The 14,424-nt window shown below is 39.0% G+C and overlaps 2 protein-coding genes across 3 annotated transcripts in view; one reads left to right on the top strand and one right to left on the bottom strand.

Moving 5' to 3' along the window:
- Window positions 1-43: 43 nt before the first annotated feature.
- LOC311088100 (uncharacterized protein) lies at window positions 44-6,888 on the top strand. 2 transcript variants are annotated; one of them, XM_084121763.1, is made up of 9 exons: window positions 44-2,411; window positions 2,576-4,866; window positions 4,943-5,054; window positions 5,140-5,225; window positions 5,342-5,545; window positions 5,730-5,762; window positions 5,850-6,058; window positions 6,165-6,342; window positions 6,495-6,888. In XM_084121763.1, exons 2-9 carry the CDS (start codon window positions 4,668-4,670, stop codon window positions 6,647-6,649), a joined length of 1,176 nt encoding a protein of 391 aa, XP_083977889.1. In that variant the 5' UTR covers window positions 44-2,411; window positions 2,576-4,667; the 3' UTR covers window positions 6,650-6,888. The 2 variants fall into 2 exon arrangements, with proteins under 2 accessions (XP_083977889.1, XP_083977888.1); XM_084121762.1 differs by having other exon boundaries at window positions 5,730-6,058.
- A 6,594-nt stretch (window positions 6,889-13,482) lies between these two features.
- The window catches only part of LOC311087809 (piezo-type mechanosensitive ion channel component 2), a gene marked incomplete at its 5' end in the record, with an annotated part of 88,740 nt that continues 87,798 nt past the window's right edge, over window positions 13,483-14,424 (bottom strand). The window contains 1 exon segment of the mRNA XM_084121280.1: window positions 13,483-14,142. Within this exon segment, the coding sequence (XP_083977406.1) occupies window positions 13,890-14,142 (253 nt within the window). The 3' untranslated portion in view covers window positions 13,483-13,889.

Raw genomic sequence — 14,424 nt, 5'->3', positions numbered from 1 at the left:
AAATGTTATATTTTCAATATATTTTTATTTGACTTTATGTATGTATGTATGTATGTTATATGTATGAGAACTTATTTTATTTTTTCAGAGAATCCAAAAGAAAAGAGGCACAGTCTGAGCCAGATTTTATCAAATTGAACAGTTGCACCACTTGCAGCAATAATGACTTCACGGTGGTCAAAGAGGCGTAAATTGAAATCAATGATTAAGTCCACAGAGTCAGAAATACTACAACAATTCAATGAAACCAGTGCACAAAATTCTGTGTCAGAAGAAAACCATGTTGAAGCAGTAAAAGATTATGTTGAATACCCTAAAGTTGTTATAGACTCAGCTGGTTCAGATTGTAATGATTCAGTCACAGATGAGTTCCCTGGTGGGGTGTCTGATGAGGTTCTGTGGCATCCAACCAATATACACAATGTTAATAATGACACAGTCAACTTATCAGACGTTGACTCTGATACTGAGTCAGAAGCTCCAACGAGTGAGTTTCTTTTAAGGAGTTTGCGATATTGGGCCTCAACCTTCTCAGTCTCACTTGCTGCACTCAGTGCACTTTTAAGTATTTTGAGAATGTTTCATCCAGAATTGCCCACAGATGCCAGGACAATTCTTAAGACCCAAACCCATGTATCTACCAAAGATGGAAGGTGGGGAGTATTATCATTTTGGCTTGGCAAAGGGGATATTGTCGTGTTTGAAAAGCTTAATTCTGCCTGAACAATTGAAAATAGTTAAAGTACAGTTCAATTTAGATGGCCTTCCACTTTTCAAAAGCTGTACACTTCAGTTCTGGCCAATTCTTGCCATTGTCAATTGTGACTATACTAAACATCCCTTCCTCGTTGGCCTTTACTGTGGTATGAAAAAGCCCAAGTGCATATTTGAGTTCTTAAAGCCATTTATTGATGATTTAGCTGATGTTCTTATGGGTGGTATTGTTTACAATGGTCAAAACATATTGGTAGAAGTAAGCTCTTTTGTGTGTGATGCCCCTGCCAGAGCCTTTGTTAAAAATATAAAATCTCACAATGGCTACTCAGGCTGTGACAAATGTGTTCAAGTGGGTGAGTGGCAAAATAAAATGACATACCCAGAAACTGATGCAAAGTTGAGGACGGATTCTGATTTTAATGATATGATTGATGAAGACCACCACTTGAACCAAAAACTGTAACACCTGCTTTGCAGAACTTGTGATAAACTAGATCAATGGGCCAATCAGAAGACACAGGAGTCGAAGGAGGCAGAGGTACACACACATGGACTTTTTTCCTTTTATATATCAAAAGTGAAAGTATCAAACAAATAAAAATGGATTGAATCAACAATGTTTTAAAAGAAAATAAATTGTACACAATTCAATAGTGAATTGACCTTAGTTAGATGAAAACAATTACACAAATTAAATGCAAGAAAATATCAACCAAAAGAAAAGTAACAAACGTTTAGTTCCTTTCTTTTCCTTTTTTAGCTAGTTGATTTCTGGTTTAAGTTTTCTTATAATTTAGAATTTATTTTATTGCCTTTTAACCTAATTTAGTTACACCTAATTGGCAGATTTATTAGTTATTTACTAATTTAGATGCATCTCTTTCGTTTCTTAATTTCAGTGTAATTTTTGTGAAACAACCTTTTCACAATCAAAATTAAATGACAATTTCTCAACAAAATATTCACCAACAAAACAAATTTACAATTCCATTTTGTTACCCACAGTAATAATGAAAGAAAATATGTAGGGGATATAGATCTCTTATCAGATCAAACAATTATTTTCAGTTCAAAGATTCTCAGTCCAAACAACACAAAAAAAAATAGAAATTTCCCCTTTAGTTCTCAGAAAATGTCAGTTCCAAAGGAAGAAAAATACCTCAATCCTTAAGTTCAAACGAGAAGAATTTCTACAGATGAACAAACTGCAGGGATGACTCACATCCAATGGAAAATGAGAAAGGTAGATCCAAGTTCGGGTTTCACGGGTGGCTCGCCATCTATTTCCTTCACTCGTCACGCGTCTCGATGCATCCACACCAAAGAACGCAGTCCACAATACGAAAATCCAACTTCAAAACACATACATGCAAAATCTGGCCTGCACACAACAGGGCAATGTCCTTAGTGATTTCTCTTTACATTAGCATCACTTAGCACATTTCTGAACAACAATTGACATTGTAATCACTCATTGCACATAGTGAAACATCATAGTTTTTACTGTTTAGTCTCACATTAATACTGTACATAAGCACTTAACCATACTTATCAAAATAAACATTCAACTCACCGATTCCTCTGTAAATTAACTGTTTTTTGTTTGTTTGTCTCTCTTTCCAGGTTTCACCAGATGAACCACGTTAGTGTTAGCGTGGCCTAACATCTACAGAATCAACAGGAACTCTACTCAGGTAAGTATCTAAACAAACGCTTCTCAGTCAGTGTAGTTGTAACAATAAACTGATTCTCAATGAAATTCTAGGTTTTCTTTCAGGTATTTCACCATTAATTCTCCTAATCACTGTTTCTCCTCTCTGTATTGTTTCTCTGTTTTTCCGATCTGCGCTGCGCACAGGGAGGCGCAGTCAGCGCTGCTGCCTATTTTTTCCTGATTGGATGCCTAACATCTGCAGCGCTATACACAGTTTCCATTCGTTGCGATTTGCTGCAATAATTTACATATCACTTATTTGAATAATAAAATGTATTATTTACATATTATAATAAACATTATAATAAACTATTACATTGTCATGAAGTTTTATTCTATTTGCTGTTCAGTCACATACATATTAAAGCTGCAGTCGGCAAGTCTGGCAGATTGAGTGGATTTAGCCAAAATTTTGAATGTTTACAACTCTCATGCCCCTCCCCCACTACCAACGAGCACCCGCCCATCGTCAGTGCGTGTGTACCTGATTTTCTGTGAACGCGTCCGTCTCTTCAGCATCGATCAACACCATGGACTCGGAGGTAGGCTGCCCTGGCTAATCTATCCATAGATAGCAATAACCGAGGAATTGGAAGCTTGTTAGTAGATTTTCTCTCCGCCATCACGCTTCGTACAATCTTCAGGCGAACTTCAGGCGTGTCGTGTGCATGTGATATTGTAATGTGCGCGTCTGCGCGAGGGAGGGGGGATCTGTACATGTGCACGAACTGTGATTGACAGTCAGATCTCACACCCCCCTGCGCTGATTGGACCCGATGAGACGGGAGCGGTGGATTTTTGCAAAACAAATAACACGCTCCAGGTGGAGTTAGAAGCTCGGGTTTTTTTCTAAAACCAACTTAGTTATGTTGTTCTGTCGGATTATAGTGTCAATTTCACTGAATTTGATCAAAAAAATGTTGCCGACGGCAGCTTTAAGTTAAATAAGTAATTATAATGATTTAATTGTTAAATATTTTGAACAAATTAACTTGAGCAAAGACTGCAAATATGCTAATTTGAGTCTGGGTTACATTCTCCTTTAGCTGGCTTGGTAAAAATGGTTACCATGTTTCCATTAGATTATATGCACATGTGCTGTCTAGGCGTCACTAGGAAACTTTTGAACTTATGGATCAGAGGTAAAGCACATACTACTAGGTTGTCCACTCAAACTGTAGCTGACATTTCTGAAAAGTTAAAGCTGCTGAGTTCCTACACGCCGGTTGAGTTTAGTCAGAAACCAAGAGGGTTATCAGAAATTGACCGCTGGAAAGCTACTGAGCTGCGCTCTTTTATGTTGTACACAGGCCCTGTTGTGCTTCAGAATAGCATTAAAATGCCGATGTATGAGAACTTTATGCTGTTTTCTGTTGCAATGCATTTGCTTTTATCCTCTGGAACCCCAGAGGCGATGATTGATTGTGCTCATGAATTGCTTGTCTCATTTGTATGCCACTTTGGACAACTGTATGGTAAACATGAAATACAATAGTCAAGAGTACAAGTACAAGAGTCTACAATATACACCAGCTCACTCATCTGGCTGAAGAGTATCGTGTCTTTGGACCTTTGGATAATGTGTCAGCATTTCCTTTTGAGAATTATTTAGGACAAATAAAACGTCTTTTGCGCAAGCCTCACTTACCCTTACAGCAAGTTGTGAAAAGGTTATCTGAGATGCCAAGTCCAGATTCACCAAAGCCTCATGAGTGCAACTTAAGTCAGACACATTTTGACGGTCCAGTGCTCCATAGCCTTAGTCTTGGCAAACAGTTCAGAAAAGCTGTCACTGAAAAGTACACTCTGTCAATAGTGCAAGGAGATAATTGTGTACAAATAGTTGGCCACATTGCTATTTTAAGAAATATTATTAAGGTAGATGGAGTAAGGATTTTTGTCCTGTTTCAAAAGTTTCACAATCAAGAGTCATTTTTCTCCTACCCATTTGAGTCAACCAGCATAGGTTGTTATAAAGTTTGGGAGTTGCATGACAATCTAGATATGGCCAGGCTCCAAGATATTAAGCTGAAATATTTCCTCTGTCCTGACAAGAATGTTTTCATTGCCATGCCACTCATCCATATGACATAATTAATTGTTTGTAGATTAAAACATGATTTTGCTGTTGTAAGAAAAGCTTGTACTTAACATAATTAGTTCCTGCTTTTCCATCTCCAAGGAAAAGTTTACATTTCTAATCTTGTATTGTAGGGGAGTTATTTTGTTTTAAAAAATGAAGCAGTGGTGCATCGTTCAATTTCAAAATGGTGGCACAGAAATTGTGCCACACAGCTGGATGATTGGAAATAAGCTTCTTTGGCCACCATATCCACCCAAAGACACAGCCAAGATACGGGCTGCAGTGAAAAAATATGAGCTGCCTACTGAGGAATGGTTGTCCTATGAACCTGTTAGACACCTTGCAATTCGGGGTAAGTGTATAAATTAATATGAGTTGGAATTTGAATTATTGTGGACTTTATTACACTCACAACATATAACTTGCAGCCAGATATGAAGAAGCTGAGAAGGGTTTGAAAAGATACCTACAGGAGAACTGCGACACAAGTGACATTCAGTCTGAAGTAGAAACTGAGAAGTTTAAAAAAAGAAAATCCAGGTAACACAATTAATGAATGACAAGGGGAAATAATAATCATAACATGAAATTCCTAGATGTATCTGAAGTTTTATTTCTCTATTAGACACAATCCCATTTACAACACATCTGATACAGAAGAGGAAGTTAAAAAAAGAAAGCTCTGCCCAGCTCCTAGACTTCTATTTCCAGGTATAACAGTGATGTTATGTAACTAAGACTGAGTGGCACAATATATGCAATTGTTCCATTTATGTGGACATTCCAAAATGTAATTTTGCTAACATGTCAAATCTGTTTCACTGCAGTCTCCAATAAAATGCAGGCTCCTGTTCAATCAGCTTCCAGAGTCCAGACCTTTGTCCAGCCCTCTAATCAAATTCTGCCTAACCATCCCTCCGAGTCCTCTGACCAGATGTGCAGCAGTTCTCCATACTTGACTGAGTCAAGTGACTCATCAGCCCTGCCTGCCATGTACCCCTGCCAGGAACCATCTTCCAAGGATCATGAGGGTATCCATTCCAGAAGTGCTTTGGCAGTTTTGCAATAAGACCAATATTTGCTTTGATTTTAATGTCCAGCTTCCTAATTTCAGGCAGTTTACACCAATATACAATACTGTTACTTTATCCTAAAATATAATTTGGTTGCTAATCTGCGAGTCTGTTCACTAGCAATAGTTTTTTCTTGTTGCAGATGCAGGGGATTCTGCAAGAGAGTTAATGAAAGGCAAGTGCAGAGAAGTTTTCCTACTTTCCTTATACAGTATACATGTTAAATATGTTTTGACCTGTAATGCTTTTTATTCTCCACAAGATGTTGCTTTACAAAAGTTGATCGGAACTGTAACTGAACTTGTAAAAGAAGTGAAGGAACTGCGTGAGGAATGTCAGGAATTCTTCAGACAGTCCTTGCCCTCAAAGCAACCGCTGCAACCGTTGCCTGTCTCAGTCCCTCTGCACAATAGTGATGAGCTTGAGAGTGCAGAGGAGATATTAGCATCCAGTGAAGCAAGGACAATAATGGTTTGTGGTTCTATGTTGACCATTTTGTTGTTAACCCATTTTTTTTTATTATTTTTTTTACATTTTACATGTTCTCTCTGCTTTGTGTTCACATTTTGTATGGCAGGTAAAACACTTCAGCATAATTGGAGGAACCTCATTGGAAGTTAGGGTCCGTCGCATGCTTTCTTGTGCACTGACCAATGAGCTGGCATCATCACTAAATTGGGCTGGGAAGATGGTTAAAAAGCAGTCAAGGCAAAAGAGGGCATTCAAGGATACGTTCTTGAATATGTGTATATTTGGTGAGTTATTACTATCAATGATTTTAATTGTCGTTCTGCCTTTTGTGTTCCCAGAAATTGACCTTACTTCATCCAATATTTCCCTGTTCCAGTTCCTCCATTAATGTATTAAATTGCATACATTTCATATCCTGTTGTTTTTCTTTTGTTAGATGCTATGACTTTGCAGATGGGTGTGGGAAAAGTTTCCCAGTATGAATATAGTCAGGCAGTCCAGAAATGGCTCCGATATGCACCGTACCGTGTGGGCGGAACTGCACTTCAAACAAGTGAAACTGTTCCGTCGGTGCCTCCAGATACAAATTAATTTGCTTTTTTGTTCATTGGTTTATTTGTTTATTGGTTTACTTTTGAGTCTGTATGATGTTTTTTTTTTTTTTTTTTTGTTGTTTTTTTTACATGGAATTGAGTGCTTTGAGTTGAATGAATTAAAAGAACAAAGACTGGAAAATAAAGAAGAATGTGATTGAAACAGTGTTTTTAATTTTTTATTAATATAGTTGGTTGAATATTGATTCAATGTTATGAGCATGTTTTTGTCTTCAATATTAATAATGTTTCGAATGTGGGTGCAAAAGTGACGTTGAAACATCACTTTGTAATGTTGAAGCAATATTAACACCATTGATTTGTGGTTGAAATCTAAACATTATTTCAATATTAACCGAGGGTGCAAGAGTGATGTTAAAGCAACATCACTTTCTAACGTTATTTCAATGTAATCAGCGTTGACACATCAACACTGACTCAACATTGTTTCAATGGTTACATGTTATCTGGGAACTAACTCTCAATAGAGTATTAGTAAACTGTCTGCTTAAAATCTGCTAACTCTTAATTGTGATGATCCTACAACAGACATTCTACTTACTATAAGTAACTTTGCAACTACATGTCATCTTATTCTAACCCTAACCCTACCAGTCTACTAATACTCTACTAACATTTTAATAAGAGTTAACAAGACAAGTAGGTGCTAAGTTACTTATAGTCAACGCAATGTTAAAGGGACCATCAAAATAAAGTGGAACCGCAAAGGGATCCATATAAATGATTTTGAATAAAATCTGTGTGTAAAGATTTAACTGACAATGGCTTCAAAAAGGGAACTCTTTCATCAGTAGATCAATGTTATACATGGGTCTCAACGGTTTGTAGTGCATCAATAACCTGCTGATGGTGGTGTTGCCAATCACACAGTCCTGCCAGTTCCTCTCTACAAAAAGTCTCCAAATATGTCATCTCTCGGAAAAAGAGCAAGCCACACAATTCTTCATAGATAATTAAAACCATAACAGTGAATAGTGAAGCACAAACACTAAAGACATGTTAAGGTGAATCTACAGGCAAAAATTGTGGTTTCCTTGCTTCTGTCAATTTTGAGATTTTGGACTTTTTGGCTTTTCATAAAGTGTTTTTCAGACTAGTGGAAAGAAAACATCCAACATAGACTTTTAACTGTATCTTTAAAGGGTAACTAAACCCTAAAATAACTTTTTTTAGTTAAGGATCTGTAAGACTAGGGCTTTATTAATGCTGTTCATTGATTCAAGTAATTTTTTTTGACATTTGTGTTTAAAGTGTTTTAATTATACAAAATATGGTGTAAAAAACGTCTGAGTGCTGCCCTCTTCAGGTTGAACGGTGGCTACCGCAGTTGAATTCTCTTATTGAAAGTCATGGTACCCTCAGACGTAAGAGGGTACCAGCTAACCACGCCCTTGCCTACAGAGAGATGTGTCTCAAAACGTGCCTTTTGCTGGATTTACTTCACATAGTAGCACAATAAACGTAAATTACTTTGTCATTTATGGTCATACAGAAAAAAGAAATACTGTATGAAAAAATAATCTGTGATATTTCTACTTTTGTACGTGTCCACTTACAATCAAAACAAAACATTGTGCTTTTGTAAAATAAAGAAAATAAACAGGGTGTGCGTTCTGCCTCACCGTCTCGGTGAACTTTTTTTTCTTGAGCACGTCTATAAACTGAAACAAAACTCAGCGAATACTTGTCACACATTTATGAGCCATATATCTTTATAAACATTTAAGTGTGTACTTTTAAATGATCGGATTCAAAATGAAAACAAATATTCTCTGTTTAAGTAATTTGTATAAAACCAACAAGATGTCCAGTTTCTCAAATGCTTGCTCATTATTTTTAATTTGACCACGCCCACGTGCGCAAAAGAGATTGACATGCAAATCTCCACGTGAAGGAACGCGAACGCGCTCATTACCTCAAACACAAAGCACCAAACTTCATCAGTCTCTGCTTTTCGTCAAGTTTGGACACACTGTGACACGCTGTGACACGCTGTGAGCTTAGTCAGCTTACATTGGATTTACCTCAGAAGAAGAAGAACGCGATTTGAAGACAAAAAAGATGTAAGGTAAGAAATGTATTCTGAATTATATTAGTTAATGTTATTGTTGCATAAACTTCACATTGCAGTTGAACTATTGCTAGATATTTACTCCTGATTCCCATTCGACGCAGAGGTGTCAGCTTTTGGACTCTACACATTTGGTGACAACTCTTGGAGCGAGACACAAACCGAATGGGATCCTCAAATATTCGTAGGCTTTGCCCTGAAAAGCAAACCTGTGAAATTTCCTATGAGCAGGAAAAATATCTATATGGAAATAAGTGTCTTTGAGATCTATAGATGTAAAACAATCTCCGTGATGCAAAGTCTGGGACAAGGTTTGTAACCAGAGCATTTTAAACCTGTACCTCCTGAGGTGTTTGTTTTTATTTCTTTTATTTCCACACCTCTTTTGCTTGTGGAAACATTCTCTCCTGACCTCATCATTAACCCTGTGGGTGGAGGTAAGAGAATAATCGCACGGGGCACCATGGGAACTTGTGCTACCGTTCCTCTCATAATGGTGTGTGAACCTGCTGAACTGGCCACTGGAACACTTGAACTGGGGCCATTCACACTTGAAAACATTCTTTGTTTTCCCGGGGGAAGAAAGAAAGGAAGAAAAGTATTGAACTCTAATGGTGCGTTCACACCGGACACGAATAGCGCGTCAGGCGCAAGTGATTTCAATGTTAAATCAATGCAAAGACGCGTTACGCGCGTAAAAATTCCTGCGGTGCGAATGGGGCGTAGAGCGCGGCGCGGTAGACGCGAATACGCCTCGTTCGCGCGAATGGCGCGAATTGAGCGTCTGGCGCGTTAAGCGCGAATGATTTTATTAGTGCTTTTTGTGCATTCATGCATTTGACGCGAATTCGTGTCTGCCACCCGAGTTGAAAAATCTGAACTTCTGCGTCAATTCGCGCCGCGTTAACCAGTCAGGAGCCTGCTTGCTGCTGTCATGTGGTGAAGTGACAGTTTATAATGTTATTTTATGTTTGGCCTCAATCAATTATTTTGTAATATGACTAAAATGCACAACAAAGCAAATCTTTCACATAACTCGATTTCAATATATGAGACATACTCATTTTGTATTGAATGCTATTTATTCCATATCTATTCTAGATTATATGAAACATTATTAATCTAATGTAAAGACAACAAACACAATTTAGTGTATAAAAAAAATAAATCACAGGACAGGTTTCACTTTTGGAGGCTGGCTCCATTTATTATCAAAACAAAAATAAATGACAGATTAGGTGGGTGCGGGCGAGGGTGAACCTCGCGCCGGGCTGTAGAGCGCGGGCTCATCAGGCAGCAACCACTCGAGGCCGAGGCCTTATACGGCCTACGCTGTCCTCGTCAGCGTCCTCACCGTTAGGTCCACCAAACCTAGCTCCTGGAGCAAATTGTGAAACTCCTGAAAGCCTCCGGAGGGTCTGGTGGACCTGAGTACAGCGACGATGTCCCCTACGCAGCTGTTTCTGCTCTCCAGAGCATATACGAGCGGTGACTCTCTCGATTAATGCTAATGCTCGATAAACATCTAAAAAAAGATGGCCGCCAACGGGTTTCGAAACTTTCGCCTCTGACGTGCGTAAATTTCGCTTCAAACGTTTGTTTTTTTAATTAACACAAAGTGGTCAAGCGTATAACTAGACGCGACAGGCGCGAATTTGACGCGCTATTCGCGTCCGGTGTGAACGCACAGTAAGGGGGGTGGAGTAAAAAACCCTAGGAGCTGCTCTCTGTCCTCCTGTGATAAACAAGGCTTGATCCTAGGTAGCCCGCCTCTTCTTGCCTCCCTGGGGATTGGAAGGATGGTGCTTCGCCGTGGCCATGGCGTATGATGGTTTCCTCTTATCCGTGCCGGCTTGGGCTGTGAGTGTGACATCACAGCGCTCTTTGACTGCTTCATGAAATTCACGCAGACAGGCTGATATGGTCGAGTTGTAGGCTTTCTAGGTGAGCAGGTCTCGAACGCTTCTCCCTCCTTCCTCCTCAAGTCACATAGCTGTTGGTGCATAGCTGTGATAGTAGAGCCAAACATAGCCTTGGGGTCTACGGGGGTGTCCAGAAACTCCACTCTTTCCTTATCAGAAAGGCCTGAGAGACTGAGCCATAACGCTCTGTCTCCAACCAGCCCCATACTTCTGCCGCAGCTCTGAACCGCCCCCGTGATGAGCGGAGATTCAGATCTGCTATCACGCAAATCTCCTTCCAGAGCGCTGGATTCTGAGAGCCTGCGTCCAGCATGCGGCCCATCTCCTCCAGTAGCTCCACCTGGTATGCTGTCAGAAGAGATATCACATTCAGGGCCCTGATGGCCAAAGCAGAAGATTTGTAAATCTTGTTAAACACAGACCCTGAAAACAGCTCAGTTTTTCCCGGAAGCATGGTGCCCGCTAACGAAAACGCAGCTCTTTGACTTGGATGTAGGTGGTTGGCAAGACGTGCAAAACCCTTAACAGGCACCCGGTGAGAAAAGGGTTTGTCTCTTCATCTCCGCCATGCATGCCGGGACCGCTGGGATGAATTGTCTGACCAGCGCGAGGCGTGACAGTAACCTCTTACCATCGTAGAGATCCCTCTCTGCCCCTTGGCCGACCTGCTGGGAGGGCCAGTCGATGGAAAGTTTGGCAGCAGCCCTGTGACAGACTTCTAGGAGGTCTAAGTCCACCGCGGGGGAAGGGGGGGGGGGGGGGGGGGGGGTCTCCACACTGATTACTCGGTGGACGAGGTGAATTAGGAGGGAGGATGCCGTCATCCTTTTCCTCTTCATCGTCATCTAGTAGATGAGGGGATAATTCCTCATCTTCATCATCATCATCCCCCGCTATACCGGCGAGGGCATCTCCAATGAGAGGGGGGAGTTCTGGGGACTCCACATCCATAATCTCGCTCCAGGTACCTGGCTCCGGTAGCTGTTTAACTGTCTCCTCTCTGGGATCTGAATCTGAGAGGAGAAGCATGGGTCCTTGTTTCCTGATATTGCAACTCTAAGACTCCTTTCACAGATCTTAGGCATGCTTAACACCCAAGCACAATATGCAGAGCGAATGTGTATCTCTCGCCGAAATCCATAAGCCACAGGAGAACATGCAAGGAGGAGCATCCTTTCCTCCCGTGCTCTCTGCCGTTTTAGCCGTGGCCATATCTTCACCCTCTTCGTTCAGTAAACTTTCACCATGACGTGTAGGTTTACTATCCCGGAGCAGTGAATAGAGAGTAATTCTGAAAATAATCTCTTATTTTCTGGTATCTAATACGAACTGAATCATATTAGATTAGAAGATAAGGCTGTTTATTCTCTATGGGTGGAAAAACTCGCCTTGATGTGGACGTTTTCCCACACTCGCAAGAAAATGCACTCCTAACATCAATATAGATTTTCGCCTTTGTGACTTTACCGCATTGAGCCATACCAACGTTACAGATGTGGTGTAATTGGTGCTTCCACAGTCGGTCACGTCTGCGGCGTTCCCTTAGTGAGATACCGAACGGATGTTAGAAAGAGAACTGGGACAGCACTTGTTGTTTCTATTGTTCTCCTCATTTGTAAGTCACTTTGGATAAAAGCATCTGCTAAATAATTAATTGTAAATGTTAGAATAATGCAAACATATATAATTATAAAGGCAAAATTCAAGTACTATCATACATCAGCTACTATAGACACAGTAGCTACTTCTTTTGAATATTGCAATTTATTCTGCTGATCAGTATTGGCAAGTTACAATCTAATTAGTTGTGTAGTTATCTAACTAAGAAGTGTAGTAAATTGCCTTTTTTATATTATTACTGCCTTTCAGGCACATTACTTGAGTTTCACATTTTTTAAATACTTTTATGTCCCTTAGATGAGTTTGATGTTTGGCTAGTGGTAAAGGGATAGTATAACATAAATAAAGATGTGTGTGTTACTCAATATAAAGGCCAGGGCAATAAAAGAAAAGTATCAAGTCAAAACTCCACTCAGAAGTGTTTATTGTACAGTGCCAAAAGTGAAAAGGTGAAAAGAAAATAATATTTAGGCCTACCATATTTACACAGGAACAATTAACAATACAAAAACAAGGTGGTAAAGCGAACTCGAGAGATGCCAAATCAAAGAAAGAAATAAAACCAAAAAAGCTAACTAACTTCTTATACTTTTATAATGGCTAATATTGTTTATTTAAAAAATATTTTTCAATAAATATTATTTGTATATAATTAACATGTCATATTTAGTATTGAGAAAGGGTCCGTTAGTGATTGTGATTTTAACTTCAGTGAAAATTACATTATTACACCATTAGATGGCGGCAAAGACTGTCTTCATGAGTGAGTCAGTAGCAAAGACTTTTATACTGAAGGGACCGAAACAAGGTTGTAAACAAGGATGCTGTTAAGAAACTCCTTATTAGACGCAACTGAAAAAATGCATTGACTAGCGCGGTCATGGAAATATCCCCTTAACTGTTAAAAGGGCAAAGATATTGCTTTCCTCAGCGGACATTTAAACTGATATTTTATAATGGATTATGGACATCAATCTGAAGAATGTAAATCTTATTTATTTACATACTTGTGCCGTAGAACTGTTGTATAAACGCAATCTCACACTCATAGCAGCGTTGAGCCATATCGCACGCCTACTTGTTTGATATCGCTCATTTATTCCTCCAGACCAAACATTTTTAAGATAGTCTTAATGTTCAATGAGAACTTTCCAGCTAAGCAACAAGATGCAATACAAATGTAATACAAGTTGTTTTCCACATGCCATGGTTTATTATGTGAATCACTATGCAGCATAATATTACAACATATGAAACAGTCTAACTGAATTAAAAAATCTCATTGAAATATTAAATATGAAATAGTCATGCATTGTATGAATATTGATATAGCAATAGTGAAGTCAATTAAGCATAAATTATTTCATCCAACCTCTATCATTCATGAATATATGATTTATTTTACATTGATGCTCTTTTCAGTTTATGCAGTACATGGCTTCAAAAACACATGGATAGATGTAAATGCACATCCTATTCAGTAGTACTGCAGTATTATGTATAAAAGACTTTCTGCTTGGTGCCTTATAGCAGACGCTAGTTTCATACAATATTGTCCTTCTGAGATGTTCAGAGGTTGATATTTTGACAGTCATAAATGAAAGCTACTCATTCTTTTGGTGGGTCATTTTGATCATGGTCTCAGGTGAGCGGTACAGGAAGATGAGCTTGTCAAACAGTTGCTCTTCCATCTCCATCTCTCCAGCCTCTCTCACAATAAAGATGTCATTGCACAGTTTGAGCACGCGGTCCACACACGGCAGCTCCTCGTACATGATGGATCGAGATATGCCTGTGAAGAATTCCCGCACAAACTTACCAACGACCAGCACCACGGACATGTACATACCCACAATGCTGCAGCGCAAGAGGAGAGAAAACAACAAGATGGATAGATTTCATATTTTAAATCACCAGTTCATTCAAATATTCTTTTTTTTACATTATTTCTGCAATTGTAATTTCTGTGTAAATTAATTTATGCCACTGCAAAAAGTACTGCACACTGTTGCTGCTAAATATACATGAATTTTAATATTGCCACAAACACTGTTTTGAGTTAAATACTGTTTATTTTAAATATTAAATATTAAATTACCTTTAGATGTGCATTACATCATACATTTATTAAGCAGATGT

This window comes from Abramis brama, assembly GCF_963993115.1.
Source record: "Abramis brama genome assembly, chromosome: 8".
Lineage (NCBI taxonomy): Eukaryota > Metazoa > Chordata > Actinopteri > Cypriniformes > Leuciscidae > Abramis > Abramis brama.
This window is presented reverse-complemented; position numbering and strand designations above follow the sequence as displayed.